Here is a 21,451-nt window from a genome sequence, read left to right on the forward strand (position 1 = left end):
CGCCCTTAACAATAAATTACCTGTGCAAGTGCTCCGGCACATGATGAGTACGTTTTAAGAGCAGCGCAACGATTGGCCTGCTCTCCAGGCATATCTTCATATGCCCTGCAAGAATAAGTTCAGTGAGGGAATACTATCACTAATTTCTGTGCCAAATAAACGCATGTACATTATATACTGCCTTTGTTAAATATTCCTTGAACAAATGCCTTAAAACGTCACGCTATCGTTTTCAGCTACGTTTTCGTATATCTTCAGAGAACACTAGCGTTAAATAAATGCACTTTTTTTTTAAAACGAGGGGCATAATCGCTGCAATGACTCTCGAAATTCTCGCGTTCGTGGCGTGAGTAGGAGCGTCCAAATAATTACTGAACCCTCGTTTACTCGACTTTTCTATCCATGATATGGCGTTCGCCTGGTGTGGTAGCAACAACGAATGAGGTAGCACCTTAATGTTCGGTGACCGTAAAAAGCAGGTAACGGGTCACGTGTATGCAAAGTTGAAAGTGAGGGGGTTAAATGAGGCCTAGGTAATGCGCATAAGTTACGCATGCAGTTGCTTTCGAGCGTTATGAATGGTTCTATTCAGAGGAGCGGAATTTAGCCTATCGCTCTGGCAGAACTGCAATTGCTACTCAGATTATATTTAGTAAAAATTAAAGGAATGATATGGCAAACCTCTCTGGGAAGTAAAAGTGGATGAAAGAAGTTTGTAAAATAAATTTATTATAGTATTAGAAAGTGTCGTGCACCTGCTATTATCTATGCTTCCAAATGTCCGGACGTAACTGCAGGTTCACCATGTTCATATTTCTCAGAAACGGGCGCCGTGGTAAGTGGAAGGTTGGGACGAAATTTTCACATTCATGGTCTACTTAGAAGCATCACAAATAATTACTGAATCCTCGCTTTGCCCCCTCTGTTCCCATGCGATAATGCCGCTGTCGTAGGGGGGTTTATCCGGATGTGTGAACTGAACAAGTGGTATGTTGTTTATATTTGCGAGAAATCAGGGGCACGTCGTAGGAAGTGTGTAGGCAAAGTTTCAAGTGTGCGGACTAACTACTCCTTCTGCAGTAAATTACGTACGCATGGCGATAAGGAGCTTCATAAGTGTAATGCTTCAAGGGCAATGCCGATATGCCGCAGTCCTGGGAGAACTGCGAACGCCACCCCGATCAAATTTAGTAATTATCGCAGGAGAGGGAGGGGGGAGGACGTGGGAGAGGGCGCTATGGCTATTGTTTAGGTGAAGCAAATTATGTGTGCATGAATTACAGCCTTTCTAAATCTTCCTTAACAAGTGTAGGAAAGCGTTATACGCGGGCACGGTTTTAAAAAGAGAAGTCTTATAGAGCTTTGTAACGAGAGCACCCTGGGCGTCGTCATACGGCTCTCTGCGCTGCGCTAATTGCGCGTGAACCCCCGCGCAAAAGCATTGCAGACGATGCTGCGCGTGTCTTTGTACTTCCGCGTCACAGTCCAGAGGGGAGGTTCTCGGCCTCCCCGATGAAAACGTCTGTACGGGCAGCGTTTTCAAGTAAGTTATTCATTTGCAGGCAACTGCAACCCTGATTGCAATTGCTTGAAATAAACAGCGTCGCTAAAAATTGGGTTGCGATTCTGCAAAGGCGCACAATTCTACATTCATTTTTTTTTGTTTTTGTTCCGGTAACAAATAAGTATACATAGTTGCCATGCCCTTTGAACGTCAGTGCGAGGTAGTCGAATCAACGTCATTCTGCAGTCTTAACTAGCAATTGATCTGAAAGACTCCCCGAATAGGGAATGCTCTATTGCAGTTCCTCAGTTTTTGTGCTTGTAACATGTAATGAAGAAGTGTTTTGGCAGAAAACGCAGATATATAGCTTGTGCAACAAGTGTGGATCTGAAAGAAGATTCTCTGTAGCAAACATTATACTTGCTGGTTCTTAACGTAGCGAATCATGTGTTACCTAGCAGTGTTCGTAACTAGACTTTAACGTGGCACTTTTAGTATCGAGCTGTAGAACGAAATACCTGTACGAATTTCCCTCGTGCAAACCCGCGCATCGAAACGTTCCACGCGATAGCCGCGTCGTATAGCTAAAATTGACTAAATACTGGCCATGCGTCCATCTATTCATTTGGTATAATTGGCGACGTTAATGCAACGAGCAAACTACTTGTGATGGATGTGTAATTGGTGACAATATGTTTTTTTTATGTTACGATGACTAAAATGAAGTGTTGCACACACCAAGTCAAACATATCGCATATATAAAAAGAACGGTTAGATCAGGACATAGATACCAGAAATTGCATGAAGTCTAAGAATGATAATCTCATTAAAACGCTCGTGCAGCTCAATTTAGTGGCACTTCAAAAGCAGTCCAGGTGGAATACTTTATCCGGATCCCCAAACTACAATGCACCCGTGTGTTATTCTCTATGTTTAACCGGTCCGATCTGACTTCTTTTAGGGCGAAGCTTTCCCACTTTGAGTCACTTCCTTGTGTGTATCTGGCCTCTAAAGCGCCGAACGCGTTTAACGGGATTGGTGACGCCATTTAAAACGGTGCAGCGAAAAAGGAGTTTTCTAGTTTGCCATTTGAAGCATAGAGCTTCAGGAAAAAATGGCTGTGGCTTAGCCAAGGTTAAGCCCAGGATGCGAAGCATACTAGCCTTTATTTTAACGCTACAGCGTTAAGGAGCTCGTGTCGCAGAAAAGCCGGTGTCGTCGGCTCAGGCGTGCGGCGCTTGCTCAGGCGCACATTTCGTTGTCGCACCGAACGCTGCGTTGCTCGACGCTCACCGCGTCCGATGCGGGGCGCGTAGTCGCTGCGCCGTAGCAAAGCCACCTAGAAACAGTCTCTGTAGCACGCCGCAACCTTCGCTTCTCATTCCAACGAGCAGCTCTGTCTCCAGGAGGCATCTCACCTCGTGAGTGTCTAGCAGAGGCAAGCGCAGCTGCTTATATACCACCGCGACGCCGCGAGCGACGGCGCGAGTTGGAGCCCCGTTTCTCCTCTGTCGTGACGTCACGGTGTCACGTGGTCAGCCTTGAAGGCGACGCCGCGAGCGACGGCGCGATTTGGAGCCCCGTTTCTCCTCTGTCATGACGTCACGGTGTCACGTGGTATTGAAGGCGACACCGCCGTGCCTGAGGAGCTGGGTTGAGCTCTAGTAATATGCTTCGCATAAAATCATTAGATGGAACAGTGGCGCTAGTGTCTACGGGAGCTTCAAGCAGGGCGATTCAGCTAACATGGGAATGACGGGAAGTTCATGGATTTGCCTGTACCTTCGACCTCTTATCTTCAAATTACTTTGTTACTTTGCAAACTCATCCATTACAACAAAGTATGGCTTTATAAATAATTAAATATACATGGCGCACAAGTCTAGCTAATATTGACACATTTGCGGCACGGACGCCTGCGCCTACAACCGGCATATAACGGCCTTTCTCGCGGGAAAGCCTGTGCGTTGAGACTTTTGGCGCGTTTCTATCTGCAGTTTCACTAGAGGAATCCGACGCATCAGAATCACGACGATTGCAACACGACGCTGTGGACACCAATGAGTGTTTACAGAAATAATATGTATATGATGTACTGTAGGTGACCATGCGCATATAATATCCAGCCTGTCTATAATTCACTGCCAATAAAAATTTTGATAGTTAAATGCTGCTTTTTAATACTGACATTTATACCTCGAAGGTCCCACTTCATGTGAATAACACGCATGGTTCATGGGCAAAGCACACAACGAATGCTTCGCCCTTTGGAGATGTCGACTAGAGTTGGGTCTGCCTGCTCTTGGTACGCCGTAGCGAAGTTTTACTTGCGTATAGTACAAAAAATCAATCGCTAATTAATTGTTACACTGAGTTGAAATTCTTTCCATTGCTCTTTTTGTCTTACTTGGAATTTGTATACTACAAGGTTACTGTGCTTCGACGTTTGGTGGTCAGCTATAGTGGGTTTAGACCATGCAAAACATTGCCTCCTTTGCTTAGTTATTTGTTTTCGCTTTCGTTATTTTGTGCCCAAGACCATAATAGATGCGGTTTCACACGTGGGGTCAAACGGGATCCCCGGCGTCTGGCGGGACGTAATACATACGCTGAAATGGCTAACGCATTCTAATCCATGTTTCCGGTAAGGACTCATAAAAAGCTGACGCACCATCCCGGCCTTGCGAAAGTGGATGTCCAGTGATGTGGATGTCCACTGCTGTGCAAAACCATCACTAGAATTGTTGTGCGGGGGCATGCAATGCTTTATTGATGGTTCGGATGCTTATTTTGAGCTTGTTCCTTATTGAAACATATGCTATTCTGTGTGTTGTATGGTTGATTTCAATGAATGTGTGCAATGTTCGCTTAACTTTGCTGAGCGCTTGTAGCCTCTGCCTTACGAGGGTATGAGCCATTGCATTTTTCCTTGCTTACGTGGGTATAAGCCATGGCTGATGATGAAAGATGCTTGTTTTGAGCTTGTTCTTTATTGATACGTAGGCTGTACTGTGCGTTGTACGCGTGATTCTAATGATATATGTACTGCTCGCTCCACTTTGCTGACTGCTTTTGGTTCGATGAATTTTCCTTTAAAGGTGACGTCTTGCGCTATTAATTTTTTGTTAGATGTATGAGAGAGTGCAATGATCTTCCGCCTATGATTGTATCCAATGTGTCGAATGGTGCTTTTTTACCGCGCTTTGTGTAATTAGTTTCTTTATTGGTCTCAAATATGATGCTTATGTTTATGTATCCCCCTGCTGTAATGCCTGAAAAGGCGACGCAGGTATCAAATAGATAAAAGAAATGTCTCTAGATTCTTTATTACGACGGGGATGAGACATTGCATTTTTGCATGTTTAGGGGGGTATCAGACATTGCTGATGATCGTAATTTCTGCTCACGGATGGACACCGGAAATGGCGACCTCTGAGAAGCTAACAGCTTCGCTGTAAAAACTGCTTCCCTAAGTATGTTTTGGCCTTCGCACCCAAGGTGCTTGTAGCTGATCTTTTGTTTGGAAGTAATTCACGCATTCTAAATCAAACATAAATGCGAGTTTTCAAGTTGAGGAACGCCAGCGTTTCCGAAATCTAACTAAATGCATTTTCATGTCGAAATGTGGCAACGCGTATACGCCAAATCTAGTGACGATGAAGTCTCACCTGGACAGTGACGCGAAGAGAAAAATAAACTTTCAAGAAGTAAAAAAAGTGTTGTAGAAGATTGGGCTTGTTAGTATATGATCTTCGTATGGGGTATCACAAGGTCAACACAAACGCAAAAAAGGCATGCAACAGACGAAGCGCTAAGCCTTGTGTAGTCGTATGTCTCTCATGTGTATGTGTTCGCTCTGTGCTACTCCAATATGACAAAAAAAGAAACAAGCAGGCACTGCCACATCGATCAACGCTCCATGCCGTCGAAAGCAGCGTCCTAGAGTAAAATATTCATATCAGTGGGTTCTTCACATGCACGACTTTTGCTTGTATTTCAAATTAACTGTATTCGCTCGCTTTAACATGGAGTTCTCGTCGCTTCAGTATGACATCGCAGGAAGAGATTGTGAATCAGTGGTTTTGGTGGATCTCAGGATCGCATATACTGCCTATACTCTGGGCTACGCCTACCTTAAGACGATCTCTCTTCGAATCGCTTTTATCGCAATAGAAATCACACGCACCGCATCGTCGGTGACATGTCAAGATTGCCTGCAGTCCGTTCCGTGCACACGAGATACAGCGTTTGCTTCGCGAAGACAACACGTTAAGCCAAAGCCATCGCACGTGAACGCAGGATGTTTAAGCAGTATACTGTGCAGCATGGGCAACGCTTCACAATATGCCGGCCGTAGCTCATCAGTTGGTATAAGTGGATGTTACCTGATGGTACTTGAAATATAAGCGTAGGTGCAGGGAAAGTCAATATACCGCCGTATCTCTCGTCTCGACACAGCCCGAGACTGAAGGCTACCAACCGAGCTCACTCTGGCGCACGCACATGCGGAACGGCGGCGCTCACACACCCATGCCATTAAGCGAAGCTCATCAATAAATATTCGAGCGGCTTACCGTCGCAGATCGACAGGAAAGCTTTTACTTGACTTTCACAATCAGCCTCGCCTAGTTTCTGCTATATTTAGGTTGTCTGCAATTTGCACCTCCAGTTGCCTTTCAGTAACATGCAGTCGAACCTGAAGTGACCACACCACAACTGCGACGGGACTCGGACGTAGGACTGCGAAACATTCTAGGCCCGTGGCAGAGATCCGCGCGTTACGCGGCACGAAAGCGCCGCTGATGTTCTTGCGGGCCGCAAGCATCAACAAAATTATGTAAATATGTCTATTGTGCATGTGTGTCTGTGCTTGTGACTGCATGTTATGTTTATGTGTTTTTCTGATGACAGTCTACATCATCATTATCATGTAGCCCACTTAATAGCATGCCAGCTGATCAGCCAGGCGAACATCTCCAGCATATCATTAAAGTTTGCATGTATATCGCTCTGAACGTATCATATAGGCATGCCTCAGTATTGCGTTCTTATTAAACCAGAGCCCAAGGCCACACCCTAAGGAAAGTCAAACATTTTGCGTGATATAGTTCGTGCTTAGTTGAAATAAGTATGTGGTGATTTCGACGTCAGCAGGAAGAACTCTAATGTAGAGACGATGTCATTAACATAGCAGTTTAACACCGTCTTTCATCACATTTTATTAATGTCCAAAGACGCAGTACCCCCATAAGGAGCCTGGAATAATATAAGTGTCCTTGTCAATGGTCAACAACGAGGCAAACAGGTGGGCTGCGAAAAAAAATTGTCGGACTCAACTGTAGTTTGCACCACACGCAATGCGAAGCACGCATGTTTGTTGAGAATGGCTGTATGAATAATGCAGCTCATATGTAGTGAACGGATGTGTAGATATCATATGCTGTAGTGTTTTATATTCATAATAAGTGAGGCAGAATGTGTCTCTAATGAGAGCATATAATACTGAAAACAAAATAAAATGCACTGGCCCACACCCGGTAGCACCAGTGCACATACTCAGTTGCACTAGTCTCGCGTATCCACTCACCCCTGTTCAACATAAGTCTAGGCTGCAAAATCCCCAGGATGGGTCAACAAAAGCGAAGAGGTACACTGCCTGCCTGCCTACCTGTTTGCAAAAAAGTGGCTGCACCAGGAGAAGAATGCTTCGCGATGAAATGACTTGCACAACCTGAGCGATGCTATGTGGTTCAATTTACTTTGCGCTCATATTTAACACGGGAAAAGAGAACAGTGAGAGAAGTGTTGAGCTTTTTGTTTCCCTTTTATCGTAATTTGAGGTGCGCATCTCGCAATCAAAGACCACGTAAGGTGGGCGATGACCGCACAGGCTAATCTATATGCCGTGGAGACGCAATGAGGCTTGAATGCTTGAAACCCCAGCGCCATATTGCTGAAACAAATCTAAAATGCCCAAGTCTGACGTGACAAATGTAAACTCTGTAAAGCTCCACCGATTGCTTCTCGCTACCCTCCCTTGTTTCTACGAACTTTCGGTGCACTGGACAATTGGCCGCTGTCCGGGCAGTCATTCCCCTTGCTCGTCAGCCGACGAGGCTATGCAGACACCTTTGTGTTTGTTGAAGGTGGCTGGTGTGTTTGAACGCCTTTGACTTTGTGGTTCCCACGATTTTTTCTCCCCCCCCCCTTCTCTCTCTGTCTCATTTTCCTAATCAACTTTTCCCCTTCCCCAGCGTAGGATACCCAGCCTTCTTCTTGTTAACACTCTGCCTCCTGATTGTTTTTCCCCCTCCTCCATCTTGGTCCACTACGCAACAGGACAAATGCCCGGATTTACCCATGTCCAGGTTCTGGATTCATCAGCATTCTGGGGGAAGTCGTGAATCCAGCAGAGTGTCAATCTAGAGAAGAGCTACTATGCAAATGTGCGCCTGTGGTGACGCATGCGCCGTGACAGATTCTCATTCTGGCAGGCACTTAATCAAAGATCCACTAAAAAAAAAGAGATGCTTCTCAACTAAAATAATGCGGTGGCATCCAACGAGACAAGAAAAGAAGCTTCAGCGGAATTAGATCTGTTGGAAGGGGAACCAGGAAACAGTGTTACCGATACGTTTTTTTTTCTTTGCTTTCACGCACTTCAACACCACGAATTCCCGACCCTGTCACGCAGGAACGTCAGGCAGGCCACTGCCAACGCTCGCCCATGCATGCCTTCGCTTTCGCCTGTTCTAGTTGCCCAGAGGGCGCCAGTCAAGCGTGTGGGGAGCGCCATGGCAACCAGCAGCGCATTTCAGCCGCCACCGTTGAAGTTGCAGCACAGTGACTGGTGAATAGAGTGGCGGCTCTCAACGCGGGGCTAAACGAGAAAAAATCGAACGAGTGAGCCGAGTTAAAGTTCAGCTGCAATTCAGCAGCGAGCTGAACTTAAAAAAAGCTCTAAGGCTTCACCATTCTGAAAAGGCTTTGGCGTATTGATATTTAACGTTTTCTAAGAATTTACGTAAATGATCAACAGTAAACGAATAACAGGATTCTCAGCATGTAGCCAACGCTGTCACAAAGAAACTTGTCAGCTCTTTGTGCCCTTCTCGAAGCGTTCACTCCATGTCGAGGCTTCCCCTGTTCGGTGGTTGTCGATCGCGCCAAATTATCTTGATGTGAACCAGATTGCTCTCATGAGATCAGTAACAAAAACAATTACATCGTGGTAGAAGCTGCGTTGACAGAGGCTCCATGGATAAATTCGCTAGGAGGATCACCTGATAATGCACTTACAGCATTACACATTTACAAAATATAGGCAGATGATTAACGACATCAGTATAAATTTCAGTGTGTTAATAAAGAATAGAGGCCGTGACCACAATAGAACGTAATGTTCCATCTAGATTAAAATACAATCAACATTACGCAAGGCTAGTTAACGAATGAAACAGCACACTAAACGGAAACACGCAAAAGTGTGACCTAAATAGTTTAGTGCATGTACAGAACGACTGCAATACTACGGCGAGTGCAAACAAAACGAACAGTTATATATGGTTGTTTGAAGATGTTTTAGGAATAACTTCGTAGAAAAATATTTCTTAAGAGCGTTTTCTAAGAAATGACACGAGAAGCATCATCCGAATTGCTAAATTTAATATCGACTTGAAATATGGAATCCCCTAGATGAAACCGCAGAAGTCGGATATTTCTGAAGCCCAAGAATGTTCACCTTGATAATTAATTTATTGCGCAATGCAGAAACCGTGATTAGTTTTCAGTAGCCTCAAAGCTCAAGGCCGAAGTCCACGTCTCATTTGCTTTAGACGCTAGGCCAACAAGTTTTCACCAACCACCAAATATGTATTATGGGCAGTAGAATTTGGAGGACGCTTGAGCTTTGCCTTGAAGAGTGGAACCCGGTTGCAATCAAAGATCTCTGACTGACTCTCACACTTACCGGCCACTGCAGCTTATGTAACCGTAATGTTTACTGGGGAACGCTGGTAGGGAAGGCTTTGCACGAAGGCGAGCCTTCTCCTAGAAACCCGCCCTCTTGCCTGGGCCGGTCCCGAAGGTAGTGCACATTCGCGCCAGAATAATTGCGTCATTTTCAGGTTTCTGGTATTGTTCCGCAGTTTTAATATTTACGTCTGAGAAGATTTAACATTAAAGTCATGTGCTGTCGGGGTTTTGGTTCATGGCATTTGTTTCTCGGCTGTCATTCTCAAAATTCTATGGAATAACTTTGTCCAGAATGTAAGACAAGGTATGAGCAACTTTAGAGATGGAATGGTGTGGCAATATAACCCGCATGTATATCATGTCATATACCAAGGCGCGGCACATACATTCACCTAAATATATAAGGAACTTACATAACCTTTGTGTACACTGTATATATGAAACATCGTTTTATACATGTGACAATTTGTTTATGTGTAACTGTGCCTTTCCGTGGGTCTATGTGGTTATATGTTAGTGAGTAAGGACTCGGACACTACTTTGAAAACGTGCCATGTATACAATGCTTCGTTTTTTGTACATGTTGTCGTCCTGGTAGAGTTGTGCCATGATTGAGACTCAGTGTTCGTATCGTCTCTTGTTTATATAAACTTTTTCTAAGCACGATATTTTCGCTCACGGGTAGCTTCACCGACACCGCCACCAACCTCGGATTGTCCGCAATACAGAGGCACGCAGTTAAACCAGGCCTATTCATCCTGGCTTACTACCCTTTGGTCAGGGGGCTAGTGGCGACAGATAGGGGAAAAGAAATAAGAGTGACGTGTGATTCATGGCGAAAGAGGTGATAGGCGTGCAGACATGACAACGTTCACTGCGCATTCAAAGGCCACTGCAGCGGTGAGGTGTGCAGTGACAGTTTGAGAAATTTTGTGCCAGATGACGCTCAAAATCAAACTCCTAGATTAAGGACATCTACCTGCGGCCTCGAGCGATCTGACCACTCAAACAGATAACTCACACAGCAGACGGTAGAAGCGAATACGAAGTGGAAGTAAGAACTAATGGAATTACCAGATAGTGAGATTCGAACGCTGGCAACTTGTGCACCCTGCAACAGGGCCATCGATGATAACATGCAGGTGTTTGAAACGGCTACACGTCTTCGCAGATAGTGCCCGATGGTGCGCATACCGGCTCAACAATGAGTAGTTCGCCAACTGGATGACCGTGGCTCTCTTAATAAGGAAATATCACTTTTCCTCAGTGGTATTCTGCGATCGCGGTTTTGCTTTTTGCAAGGAAACGCCTGGAAATACCACAGTGAGTGTGCATTCCTTTGCGACAGGTGATTATTGCTGCCGCTGATAACCATATTGGTGTGAAAATTGTAAGGGGCTACGTTCTAAAGAACAAATGTGAAAACACGTGTGTGTCTTGATTCTGCTTACTGTAATATGCAAAATAGTTTCTGTGTTCTGGACCCATACGTCAGTGTAGTAGATACAGTATACTAATCACGATACCGCGTCAGTGATTTTCCTTATAAAAGGTTGGGGCAGACCGCAAACACGCTTGCTTATTGAGATATTCGAGCACAATTAAAAACCACAGTAGGTATCGCATTGTGTCGTAAAGCCGCCTAATTTTAGTAGCAAGTCAACGGAATGTAACGGAATGAAAGCCTTGACAAATACCGGCAAACGGAAGCGCAACTTCATGGTATGATCATGGCGAAGGCTTGAGCTTCTTGGGAAGTTGCGCGTCAGAAAGAACAGTCGTACAGTTGTTTCTGAACAAACAAAGGCGTCCTCCCCGCCCCACTCAGGCCAATCCCGCATCTCGGGGCACTGTCTTGGAACCAATCATGGTAGCTTTGGCGTCACGTCCACGAGAACCCTCATTCCGCCTTGTCCATTAATCTACACGGGCCGTCAAAGGTGATAGAGAGGGCGGGTGCAATCAGTTCCTGCACTGGAGCGCACGCCCCGAGCGGTGTTCACGCGACGCGAGGCGAAAATTCTGCAGCCTCTCCGAAGACGCCGCTGATTATCGGCGTGGCAGCATTGCCCGGAAAATGTAGACGAAACTTTATTTCGTATCGTTTCGTATATCGATGCCTTTGCCTCTCCCGATTTGGTACCTCCGAACAAGCGTTCCAACACAATGCGCGGTGAAAGTACATCGAAAAGTATGAAAAGCGAAAAGGGGCGTCAAGTATTAGCGCGGGTTCCCGATGCTGCTGCGATAAGACGGGCACGATAGATCCCGCCTTTCTTGCAACGAGCCTAAAACCGTGGTTTGTCCCTCTGAAAAAAAAAAAAAGGCTGGCTCCTACATTTCTTTTCTTTTTCACCTGTCTCTCTTTGTTGCAATGCGTTTGGCTCATTTGTGGGGGACAACGGGACTGTTTTCAGAGCAGGCGCGTTCCGGGAGGAACGTTCATTTTGTCCAGATGACCGCGTCAGGGGGAAAATGGTTCCTGTCTAGATCGAAACACGGCTGAGAGCATTTGGGGACGGGCTCCCATTGTTCCTTTTTTTCTCGCGGAGTGAAGAAATGGAAGGAACTGACGAGATAGACGTCAGGATAGATCGCGCGAGGCAAAAAAGAAAAGCGAGGAGGTAATCTCGTCTGATCCCACCGGCAAACTTCCATCAAGCTTTATCAGCAACATTCGCTCCATATAGGGGCGGTGTTCCGGGTACGAAGTGCTCAGCTGAGCCCCTTGCTCTGTATTGTACTCCTGGGTGCTGCCCCAAAGCCAGAATGCCCGAAAGCAGCTCTTTTAGGTTTCCTTATACTACCAGTGGCTGCATGCTCCCCGGCGAATGTGCCGCATAGGACACATAAGTTTGCACCAAGCAAGAACAGAAGCATGTAGCACAAAAAAAACTGTATTACAGGTTATGTTCTTTATTACATAATATATTTTTCTATGAAGAAAGGCTTGTTTTAAAGTAGTAGCTTTCTTAGAGTTGGCCACGTTTATGTGCTTGGCGAAACAGGCTCGACATGGGGCGTTTGGCTTTAGTTATATTTCTCTACCGAAAATAGTGCTTTGCAGCTTTGTACTATGTTTGCGTAATATATTAGGTTGCGTTATTAAACTATTCGTAGCTTGTTTATTCGCAGCCGATAAGACTTGTTGAGCGCGAACGCCTCCAATGAATCAAAATGATTCCTGTTTGTATGAAATTTGCTTATCACAACATTGTTTATCGTTGGATTTTTTTAGAGCAAGATTTTATTACAGTGCCAAGGTGTACAGACAATGCTACGGCGAGGTCCAACAGAAGTAAATGTCGTGCGAATTTGGAACTGAAACGCCATAATTTTGGCAGCTGCATTCCTAGAGCACATTAATATATCATTTACTGATTATGATCTGTGGTCGTGCGCGCGATTGAAATATTTGAACCTTAAGTTCGCGGGTGCATTAGTACTCTTACTGTTATTCGCGAACATTACGTTCGAATATTTCACTGGTTCGCACGGCTGAGATCTGATGACGACACTGAATGTGACGTCATCATTAGCAGAAGCTTTGTTTACTCGTATGCGCACTTAATCCAGGACGGGAATTAACTAGCACCAGAACAGCAGCTATGAATATTATGCGGATAATGGAACCATGGTATAGTACATTACAACAATGCTGTTGTTTCACATTCTTGTAAGTACATCAGCCTTTATCGACTATCGAGATCTTGTTTTATAACACTTGCCATCGCTGGTTTGTTATTCCCGAGAATAACTAGGCCTAGGAAACGTGGTTGTCCTTTCCCACTTTTCAACACATGGGAAAGCACCACACGTATCGGCTTCTCATATGTGCGACTATTTCATCAGGGTCCCTGACGAAAGCTGCGCATGTGTAATTTGTGGGTATGGTAAATATTGTACTGTCTGGCAGGTGTACACTTCGCTGAAAACCTACTAAGGTTGGTTCACATTAATAGTCGTGAACTTGCCTCCAGATTACTCTAAAATATGATCCGAGTTCCTAGTACATTCTAATTTATTTAAAGGTTGAATTCGTATTTGAATTAGGTCACATTGTTGCGGAGGTAAAATTCCAACAAAATCCGTACGGCACTACGTGCCAAAACCAAAATCTGATTATGAGGCACGCCGTAACGGGGCATTCTGGATTAATTTTAACCTATTGGGCTTCTTTACCACGTGCTTAAATCTAAGCACATAAAAGTTTTCTTTTGCACTTCGACCCCCATCTAAATGTTGACACCATGGCCGGGAATCGAGCCCGCGACCTAACGCTCAGCAGCGCAATGCCTGAGCCACGAGGCTATCGCTGAAGGTTTGAACCTAAGTATGGAAATCGGTCCGTGACTCTGCATCCATACCAGATATCGCAGTCCTGCAAATAGCGTGTATTCAGGTAGTCGGAAGCGGACAAGTCGTATAGACCAAGATACGGATTACTTGAACTCGCTGCAATATGATTACGCAGATCCAACACAGATTTCACAGCATATGTGAAGCGATGCTTTCCTGACTCGGTTAGTTAAGTTCTAAAGAACTAAATGTTACATGACGCCGCGCACGCGCCACTTGTCTGGAAAGGCTATTTGACGTTGGCCCGATATAAATATGTGTGATAGAGCTCGGGATCTTTGTAGGCGACATTGATGCTGGACTGCACTTCCTGGCATTCGATTTTCTTTTTATCTTTTTGCGTGAGATGTTCGCGTAGACAGCCATAGCAAACAGGAGCTACTACTCCATGGTCAGCAATGTCTGCGACCGGTCGCTAAGGAAGCTTCATTTATTAGGCAGCTTTATAATACAGACACACAAGCTTAAAGTGTCCCTAAATGCACAGGATCTCGTTACTTCCATTCGCAATTAGGTCGGCAATTTATTCGAATAAAGTTCGAACTAGGGGAAGACCCTCTGAGTATAGCGCCCGATCAATTATGACCTAGAGTGCGCAAAGCCAAAGCGGTCACGTGTCTCGCATTCAAAGAGTATTATCTCTCGTACATGAGAGCGCGATGACATGTGTGGGAAGAAGCATAGATTCCGTATAAAGTCCAAGTGCGATAAGATCACGCCGTGCGCGCCGATTGCTGTGGGTGAGAGAGAAAACGCGCCAAGGTGAGCCGAGCAGGATGGTGACGTCATGTGCGCCGCCCTCCCGCGTGCCCAGTGTTGCAGGTGACGTGGTTTAACGCTACGCGTGCATGAGCGCGTGGCAACGTTATCAAACACGCGTTAAGCGGAAGGAAGGGGGGGGGGGGTCAGGTGAGCATGCGGTAACGTGATCAAGCACGCGCTAGATGTGTGTCTGTGAGTGTGTGTGGGGGGGGGAGGGGGGAGGGGCGTGACGTATGTGAGCACGTGGGCACGTGACCAAGCGCACGCTGAGGGCTCCTTCCGGCTCCTTTTAAGCCGAATGGAAAAGGAGGTGGCAGGCGTCTCTGCTTGCTCCGGTTCGGTCTCGGCTCCCCGTGCGTCTTTTCTCGTCATTTGTACGGCACGCGGCGTGCAATATTACCATAGCTAGCGACGCATCGAACCTTCACCTTTTGGCTCGGGTTCGTCCGAAAAGCAGTCCACGGTATACCGAGAAAGCTAGTTCGAAATCACCGTTGGGCCATTTCTTGCGTGCGAATTCGCGGGAGCTTTTCTCTGTTCAAGCACATTGGATTTCGCCAGGATCAACAAATCAGCTCGACTTATCCATCATTTGAAATTGAAAAATCAAATTATTGGGATATCACTGAAATAGCGTCTCACCGCTGCGCATGGACTTATCCCAAACTTGTTCGTTGAATTTGAATATTGACCTCAGGTTCCCGTAATTTTGGCGTAGACAAACATTGGGGTATTTCTTACCTCTTGGTAACTGGTAACACTCGTGACAAACAAAGGCTGACAATTTCACGGCTTCCACTCTTCTCACGCAGATCAGAAATATTCAGCGATAGTACACCGCAGTTTTCGCAGTCCTTTGTCCATTGAGAGGTCGTACGCCTCAAGCGGAATATTGCCGATTTACGTAGCCGAATTTGGATTTCTTTAGCTGAAGATGGCAGCTGCTTTCGATTGCTTCCGAGAGGAAAAGCAAGATCACCTATGTTGCAAAGGTCCCAAAGTCAAATTATTTAGTTAAGCTAAACCTAATCGCCGATTATTATTAAATAGCCGTAGCGTTAACCCATCGTACCAAAGAAGAAAGACAGGAGGAAATCTTAACTGCAGCAGCATTCGTCTTGTAGCCTATTTTGCGTCTGTCATGTTAACACGTTATTGTTTTGGCTCTTAGTTTTGACCTTTAGCCTAGTGTTCCGAACGTGTAACACAAGTGCTTATTGCACTAATTTGCGATTTTATTCACGGCGAGTCATGCTGCGCAACTCTTGCTGCGCATGTGTAAGAAACGTAACACTATAAAAATGTAAAATACACAATATGTAGACAAACCAAACTGAATAACTTATAAGGAACCTAAGTTCCTTATCGCAGAGAGCTATTGAAGGGCCGTTTACGCAAGTGGCTCCTAACTGACGCATTAAAAAGGCCGCAAAGGTTTCCCTTTTATCTGATCGCTGCACTTTCTCAACACACGTGTGTATTCTAGGCGGGGTGAACAGTCACCTTTTGCACAAAGCCAGATTACTAGCAGTCTAAGTCTTGACACTCTGCTCACGCTCACACAAACGTTCATTAAAGCAGCGTCCTGTTTGCCCCTGTGTAAGTGCAGCTGTAGGAAGTGCGAATGGCATAGACTGCATTGGTTTTGCAATCTACAGGCTTGGCGGCATGTCGCTTACTACACAGTCCAGGTGTCCTTCGGCTCCTGTTGACATTCTTGAGCAACCTTCCCAAATTGTTAGGTGCGGCAAATAGCACCTTAACACCGGCCCGGCCCATGGCTTTCTTGATGCGGTGGAACACACTCATTCGCCTTCGCTTTCTACATTTCAGCCCTTTGCAAATGGTATCTATTTGCGCAGGCTTCATTAAACATCTTGTTGGCAGTCAGTATTGGTCCTGTGTTCTTGTTTGTCCATGTTTCTAGCGCTGTTAAAAATGAGTGAGACCTCTTATTGTAAACACCCTAATACTGAGCTACTGTATCAACGGAAAGACCCTAGGTCACGGGAGCACTGGCCAATAAAGAACACAGACAGAAAAAAAAATAATTTGCCGTCGGCACACGTACAAGAGGAGTACGTATTTATACAGGTTCATACAATGGTTACAGATTAATGTATCGCACATGCATTGCAACGCTCTTGATATGAAAAAAGCCGAAGGAACAAATAGAAGGGTAAATGATGATGACTCGTGAGCACTAACAACTCTCAGTTAAGAACAATGTTGCAGCGTACGTTAGATTACTTGAAATCAGCCTCAGATTCATAGACGACGCAAGGCCGGACACGAGTATGAAAAATTTACAAAGCTGTGGCTTTGAGAAGAACTTCGCGCTAAGGTAGCAAAACGAGCACCAGTGACCGTAGCATGGAAAACTATACACTATGATTTCCGCATGTATTATATGGCATTTACGGAACCATCGCTATTACTTTTTTTTTCCATCACAGTATACATTTTGCAAACTATCTTCGATGCTCAAGCTGCCCACTAGGTTTATGAAATAATATCTTTAAGGTACAAATGAGAAACACCTTATAGTAAAGCACAGAATGAACAATTTCCTCATGCGAGTGTGACTTTTAGTTTCATAACGAGAAATGAAAAAACGAGCTGATTTTTGTTTGTAAATTACACTACACAAATATGTCGCCTAGTACAAGAACAGTGCATTTTCACAATGCAACAGCAACCCGGCTCTGGAAAGCGCCGAGCCTCCATTGGTTGCAGTGGTTGACGCGATCGTCGCTTAAATGGAATTGAACACCGCGCAAGGCCTCAAGTTGCCCGCGTGTCTTTCGTGGTAGACGGTGCCGTCACCGGTGTTCCGGAAAACCAAATTGATGCGAAATCCATCGAGGAATGATTAACAAAGTAAGCGAATGCCTCATGTAGACCGCTTCGACCAAGTGGGCGCCCTAGGCATGCTTCGGAAACACACTGCTGCCCTAAGATAACGAAGGCGGAGGAAAGCGAGGCAAATTAACATCGACGTCCTTTAACGCGACAGCGTTATGGAGCTCGTGTCGCAGAAAAGCCGGTGTCGTCGGCGTCCGCAGCGTTGGCCGTGAGTGATAAATCCCAGAAGGCACTTCATAAATAAAAAACATCTTGCAAGAGGGGCTCGTGGGAATCGAACAACGGTCTCCGCAGTGTGAGACGGAGACGATACCATTCAGCCACGAGTTCGTTCCTTCAAAACGGGACAAAATCGCCTCTAGTGAATGCGGTGTTGCGTTAGAAACGTGCCGTAGAAAGTTATACTGCGGTGTATATCGGTAATTATGACCATGTAACTTACCAAAGTCACAGTTTCACGAGTAGCGAAGTACGTTTCCGCTAAACTTCTGCGCACACGCAGAGCCATCTTGCGGCAAACACAGAAGACCTCTCCTCGCAATGCACGGCACTGCCCCGACACGTGGCGCGCCACTCGCCCTATGACCGCGTCCGCCTTCATGGCGCGTCGGGGCCCGGCTATCTCTGCCGATCGCGACGTTTGGCTGGCGTAGCGCGTTTGAGTAGGCGGTGCGAACGGGGTGCGATAACGCTATCGCGTTTTACTGTTGACGGCGAAGCTTAAGCGTCTTCCAATTTTTGGTAGATGACCTGAGAGCGCTATGACGACGACGATGACGATGTGATGAAGACGGAATGATGACGGAGCGACGACAACAGCACCGTGACCAAGACGGCATGGTGACAACGAAATGACGGCAGCGTGATGATGATGACATGACAAGAACTAAGCACCCGCGATTTCTTCTGCACTCGCTTGCTGCATGGAGTCAGGATATTCCTCCAAGCCTTCGATTGAATATCGTGCGCATTCGCCTGACTAGGAGGTTAGGCCTAGCTAAGCAAAGCGGCGGAGAGCAGGCAAGGACGAAACGGTGTATGTAGACGAGCGGTGCACCACGGGTTTCAGCGAGGAACGCGCTCCATGTCCGTCAACGCAGGCGACAAAGAAACGCGTCACCACCGACTGCAGTCTAAGCCTTCAGGCGACACAAGTAACACATCTCGCTCGATGAGCGCGGAAACTTGCTGTCATAATTCAGGAGTGAGGCATCATGGCAGAAGCAGCCGAATCGACCTCCATGCATCTCTCGCTTCAATGCGAACGAAACTTCGAAAGCACAGCACACAGGAAGCTGCCGGCACTACGCGCACTCTGCAAACATTGCAGATCGCTTTGAAGATGAGGCCCGCGTGAGCGCGCACGTTGGCCACGTCGCAGATCGCTTTCAAGAGACATGAGTTCTACGGCGTCTACTACGGCGTCCGCGATTCACGTGGCCACGCCGTAGTAGACGCTGCAGTTGTCTCGACTCGGCAAGGAGTGGCAGGTGAGGACGACATCGAGGCACCCTAGCAGCCGCGGGAAAGGAACACGTCTCCTCCCCCACCTAAACCCCCTGCCTCGCGCGCGACAGGTGAAGGCACGCATCCGGGTCGCATTCCTCGCTCGCGCACCCGAGATTGAACCGCGTTCGCCGGTTCACCCTCACACGCTTTTATTTATACGGAACCTCAGAAACCGCCGACGCAGAAATGCGCCTGGAGTACCCATATAATTGCTAACGCAATAAAAAGAATTCACGTCCATAATCACTTAGAATTACGTGGAAAGTAGGCCGCGAAAATTTGAAGCATCGCTCTGAACAAGTTCAGACGCCGGTCTACCTCAACATGCCTGCGGCATGTTCACTTCGCTTAGTCAGACATCGAAGCGCATGTGGCGGCACGGGAGGAAATTCCGCCTGATGTCATAATTCGAGAATTCACAGAGTGCGATATCTCGACGACGTTGCATGTTCTTTTCTATGTATAATGCCTGTCTTCGCGCTGTTTGCGGTCAACGAAGGCTTTTCACTTTTATATCTGTGGGTTTGTATCTCATAGAGACTGCCCTAGATTCAAGTGGATACGGTATGCAGCCCCATCTGTACTATACATGGTGACGCCCCGCTAGCCGGCTCTGTTCGCTAAATAAGCAACGGTATCTAAATATCCTCAATGCAACACGTATAAGCATTTAAGTGCATAATTACTTCATTAACACGAAGCTTTCTTTGCCTTCTTTAGCGGTGTATACCGCACAGCCGGCTTCTCGCCGAAAAATGTGGGCAGATCATGAATAGTGCTGTAGTAAAGTGCGCCCGCCATGGAAATGGCGTCATAGCAAAGTTGGCAAATCCGGATATAGCGGAATCCGCTGTCACGTGACGGGTCACCCGAAGGCTCTCCGCTTTTTGACATATTGCCGGAGAGGTGCTGAATCTCGCTGACTGGAAAACTAAGCACAAATAAATTAAACAAACACGCGTGGAAATGACGGGGGCGAGCGCTAAAACCAACTGCTTATTCTTGTCAACACATTACCGACTTTTAAGGCATGCGGAGCGCGTGCGTCACGCCACTTCAAGCGAAAGTGCGAAGTCTTACCAGCAAGAATTATGGCACGTGTAACATGCAATCCTTCGGAAAACAAAGCTCGGCCTTCTACAGAACAGTAGACTCCTCGCTTATGCAGATAATACAATGCTCGTTATTAAATGTTAACAAAACGTCACAGGCCTGCGCGGCACACGCGGCACAGTCACTGCGTAAGCTGGAGGAGCGACTCCATAGGAGACGGTCTCTTTGCGTCGTTTTCACGAGAACAAACTCTCCGCTTAGCGTCGAAGTCGAGCTGCGGCTTGGGCTGCTTTCTGCACAGCGGACTGCTGAGCCCGAAGATGCCTGGCTGATGCGGCGCGCATAGCCCTACGATTTGCGGCTTCAGCAGCGGTTCGTACGTTGCGAGTAGGCGCCATAACGTGTACCAAAGAGTGAGTACAGGTATCGAGGCTACGCGGCACATATGTCACGTCCCTTGAGACGTGGCACTACACGATGCAAGTGCAACATGCCGTGACACCTGATGGAATACAAAGCAAGTGCAATGCAAAATGTGCTCGTATCGACGCTATGGGGCCCGCATGCCACATCGCATAACTCCTTGCATGCTAGGACGCCTGTATAGGGCATATTTCCGCATCAGGTGGCACGAGCTGGCGTGTCGCAGTGGTAGAGCAGCTGAGTCCCGCGCAGAGGACCCGTGTTTGATCCCAGCGGGACCTGGTCTTTTTCTTCTCATTCCTGGTGATAGCTGCGAGAGACATCGGTAGCGGCGGACAACATTGTCAACCGAAACCGCTATTCGATTAAGCCCATGAGAATTTACGCTGTAAAACTATAGAAGAGGCAGACTCCTTTTAAGTTGACATCTACGTGAAGCGAAGCATTCTTCGTGTGAGTGGCTCATGATTCATGTGTGTGTATATGATGATTGGTCTTCGCGGTAGAAAAAATATTATGAGAGAGCAGCTTGTAATACGAAGAAATGATTTCATTTGCGGCGAATTGTACACAGGCTGGGAATTGGATACACTTATTTACATTACGTGTATCACACACACGCGCATATATATATATATATATATATATATATATATATATATATATATATATATATATATATATATATATATATATATATATATATATACAACACATGCGACGGGCCTCAACCCGCTGGCTTGCCCGCGAGAAGGACGGTTATATGTCGCTTGTCCACGCATGGCCTCCGTGGCGTAATGCTTTCCATTGCAGTCTTGCGTCTTAGAGATCATGTGTTCGAATTCTGTTATCGAACAATTATACTAAGGTTTACTTAATTATTTATAACGCCATGCTTTGTTGAAAATGATGAGTTTGCAAAGCCACAAAGCCGCTTGAAGCCACAAGGACGAAGTTTAGGTAAATCCATGCACTAACCATCATACCCATGCTGTCTAAAT

The 21,451-nt window shown here is 46.2% G+C and overlaps 1 protein-coding gene across 7 annotated transcripts in view; it reads right to left on the minus strand.

The window, feature by feature from the left end:
- LOC135909139 (protein sax-3-like) overlaps window positions 1-21,451 on the minus strand; it is a 462,790-nt gene that overhangs the window by 436,394 nt on the left and 4,945 nt on the right. Inside the window, exon 1 of one of the 7 annotated variants that reach the window (XM_070536968.1) lies at window positions 21-105. The exons of the other annotated variants lie outside the window; for them this stretch is intronic. Within the exon in view, the coding sequence (XP_070393069.1) occupies window positions 21-92 (72 nt within the window). The 5' untranslated portion in view covers window positions 93-105. Of the gene's footprint in view, window positions 1-20; window positions 106-21,451 lie in introns of those variants that run through there. 7 annotated transcript variants of the gene reach the window in all.

Source organism: Dermacentor albipictus, chromosome 4, assembly GCF_038994185.2.
Source record: "Dermacentor albipictus isolate Rhodes 1998 colony chromosome 4, USDA_Dalb.pri_finalv2, whole genome shotgun sequence".
NCBI lineage: Eukaryota > Metazoa > Arthropoda > Arachnida > Ixodida > Ixodidae > Dermacentor > Dermacentor albipictus.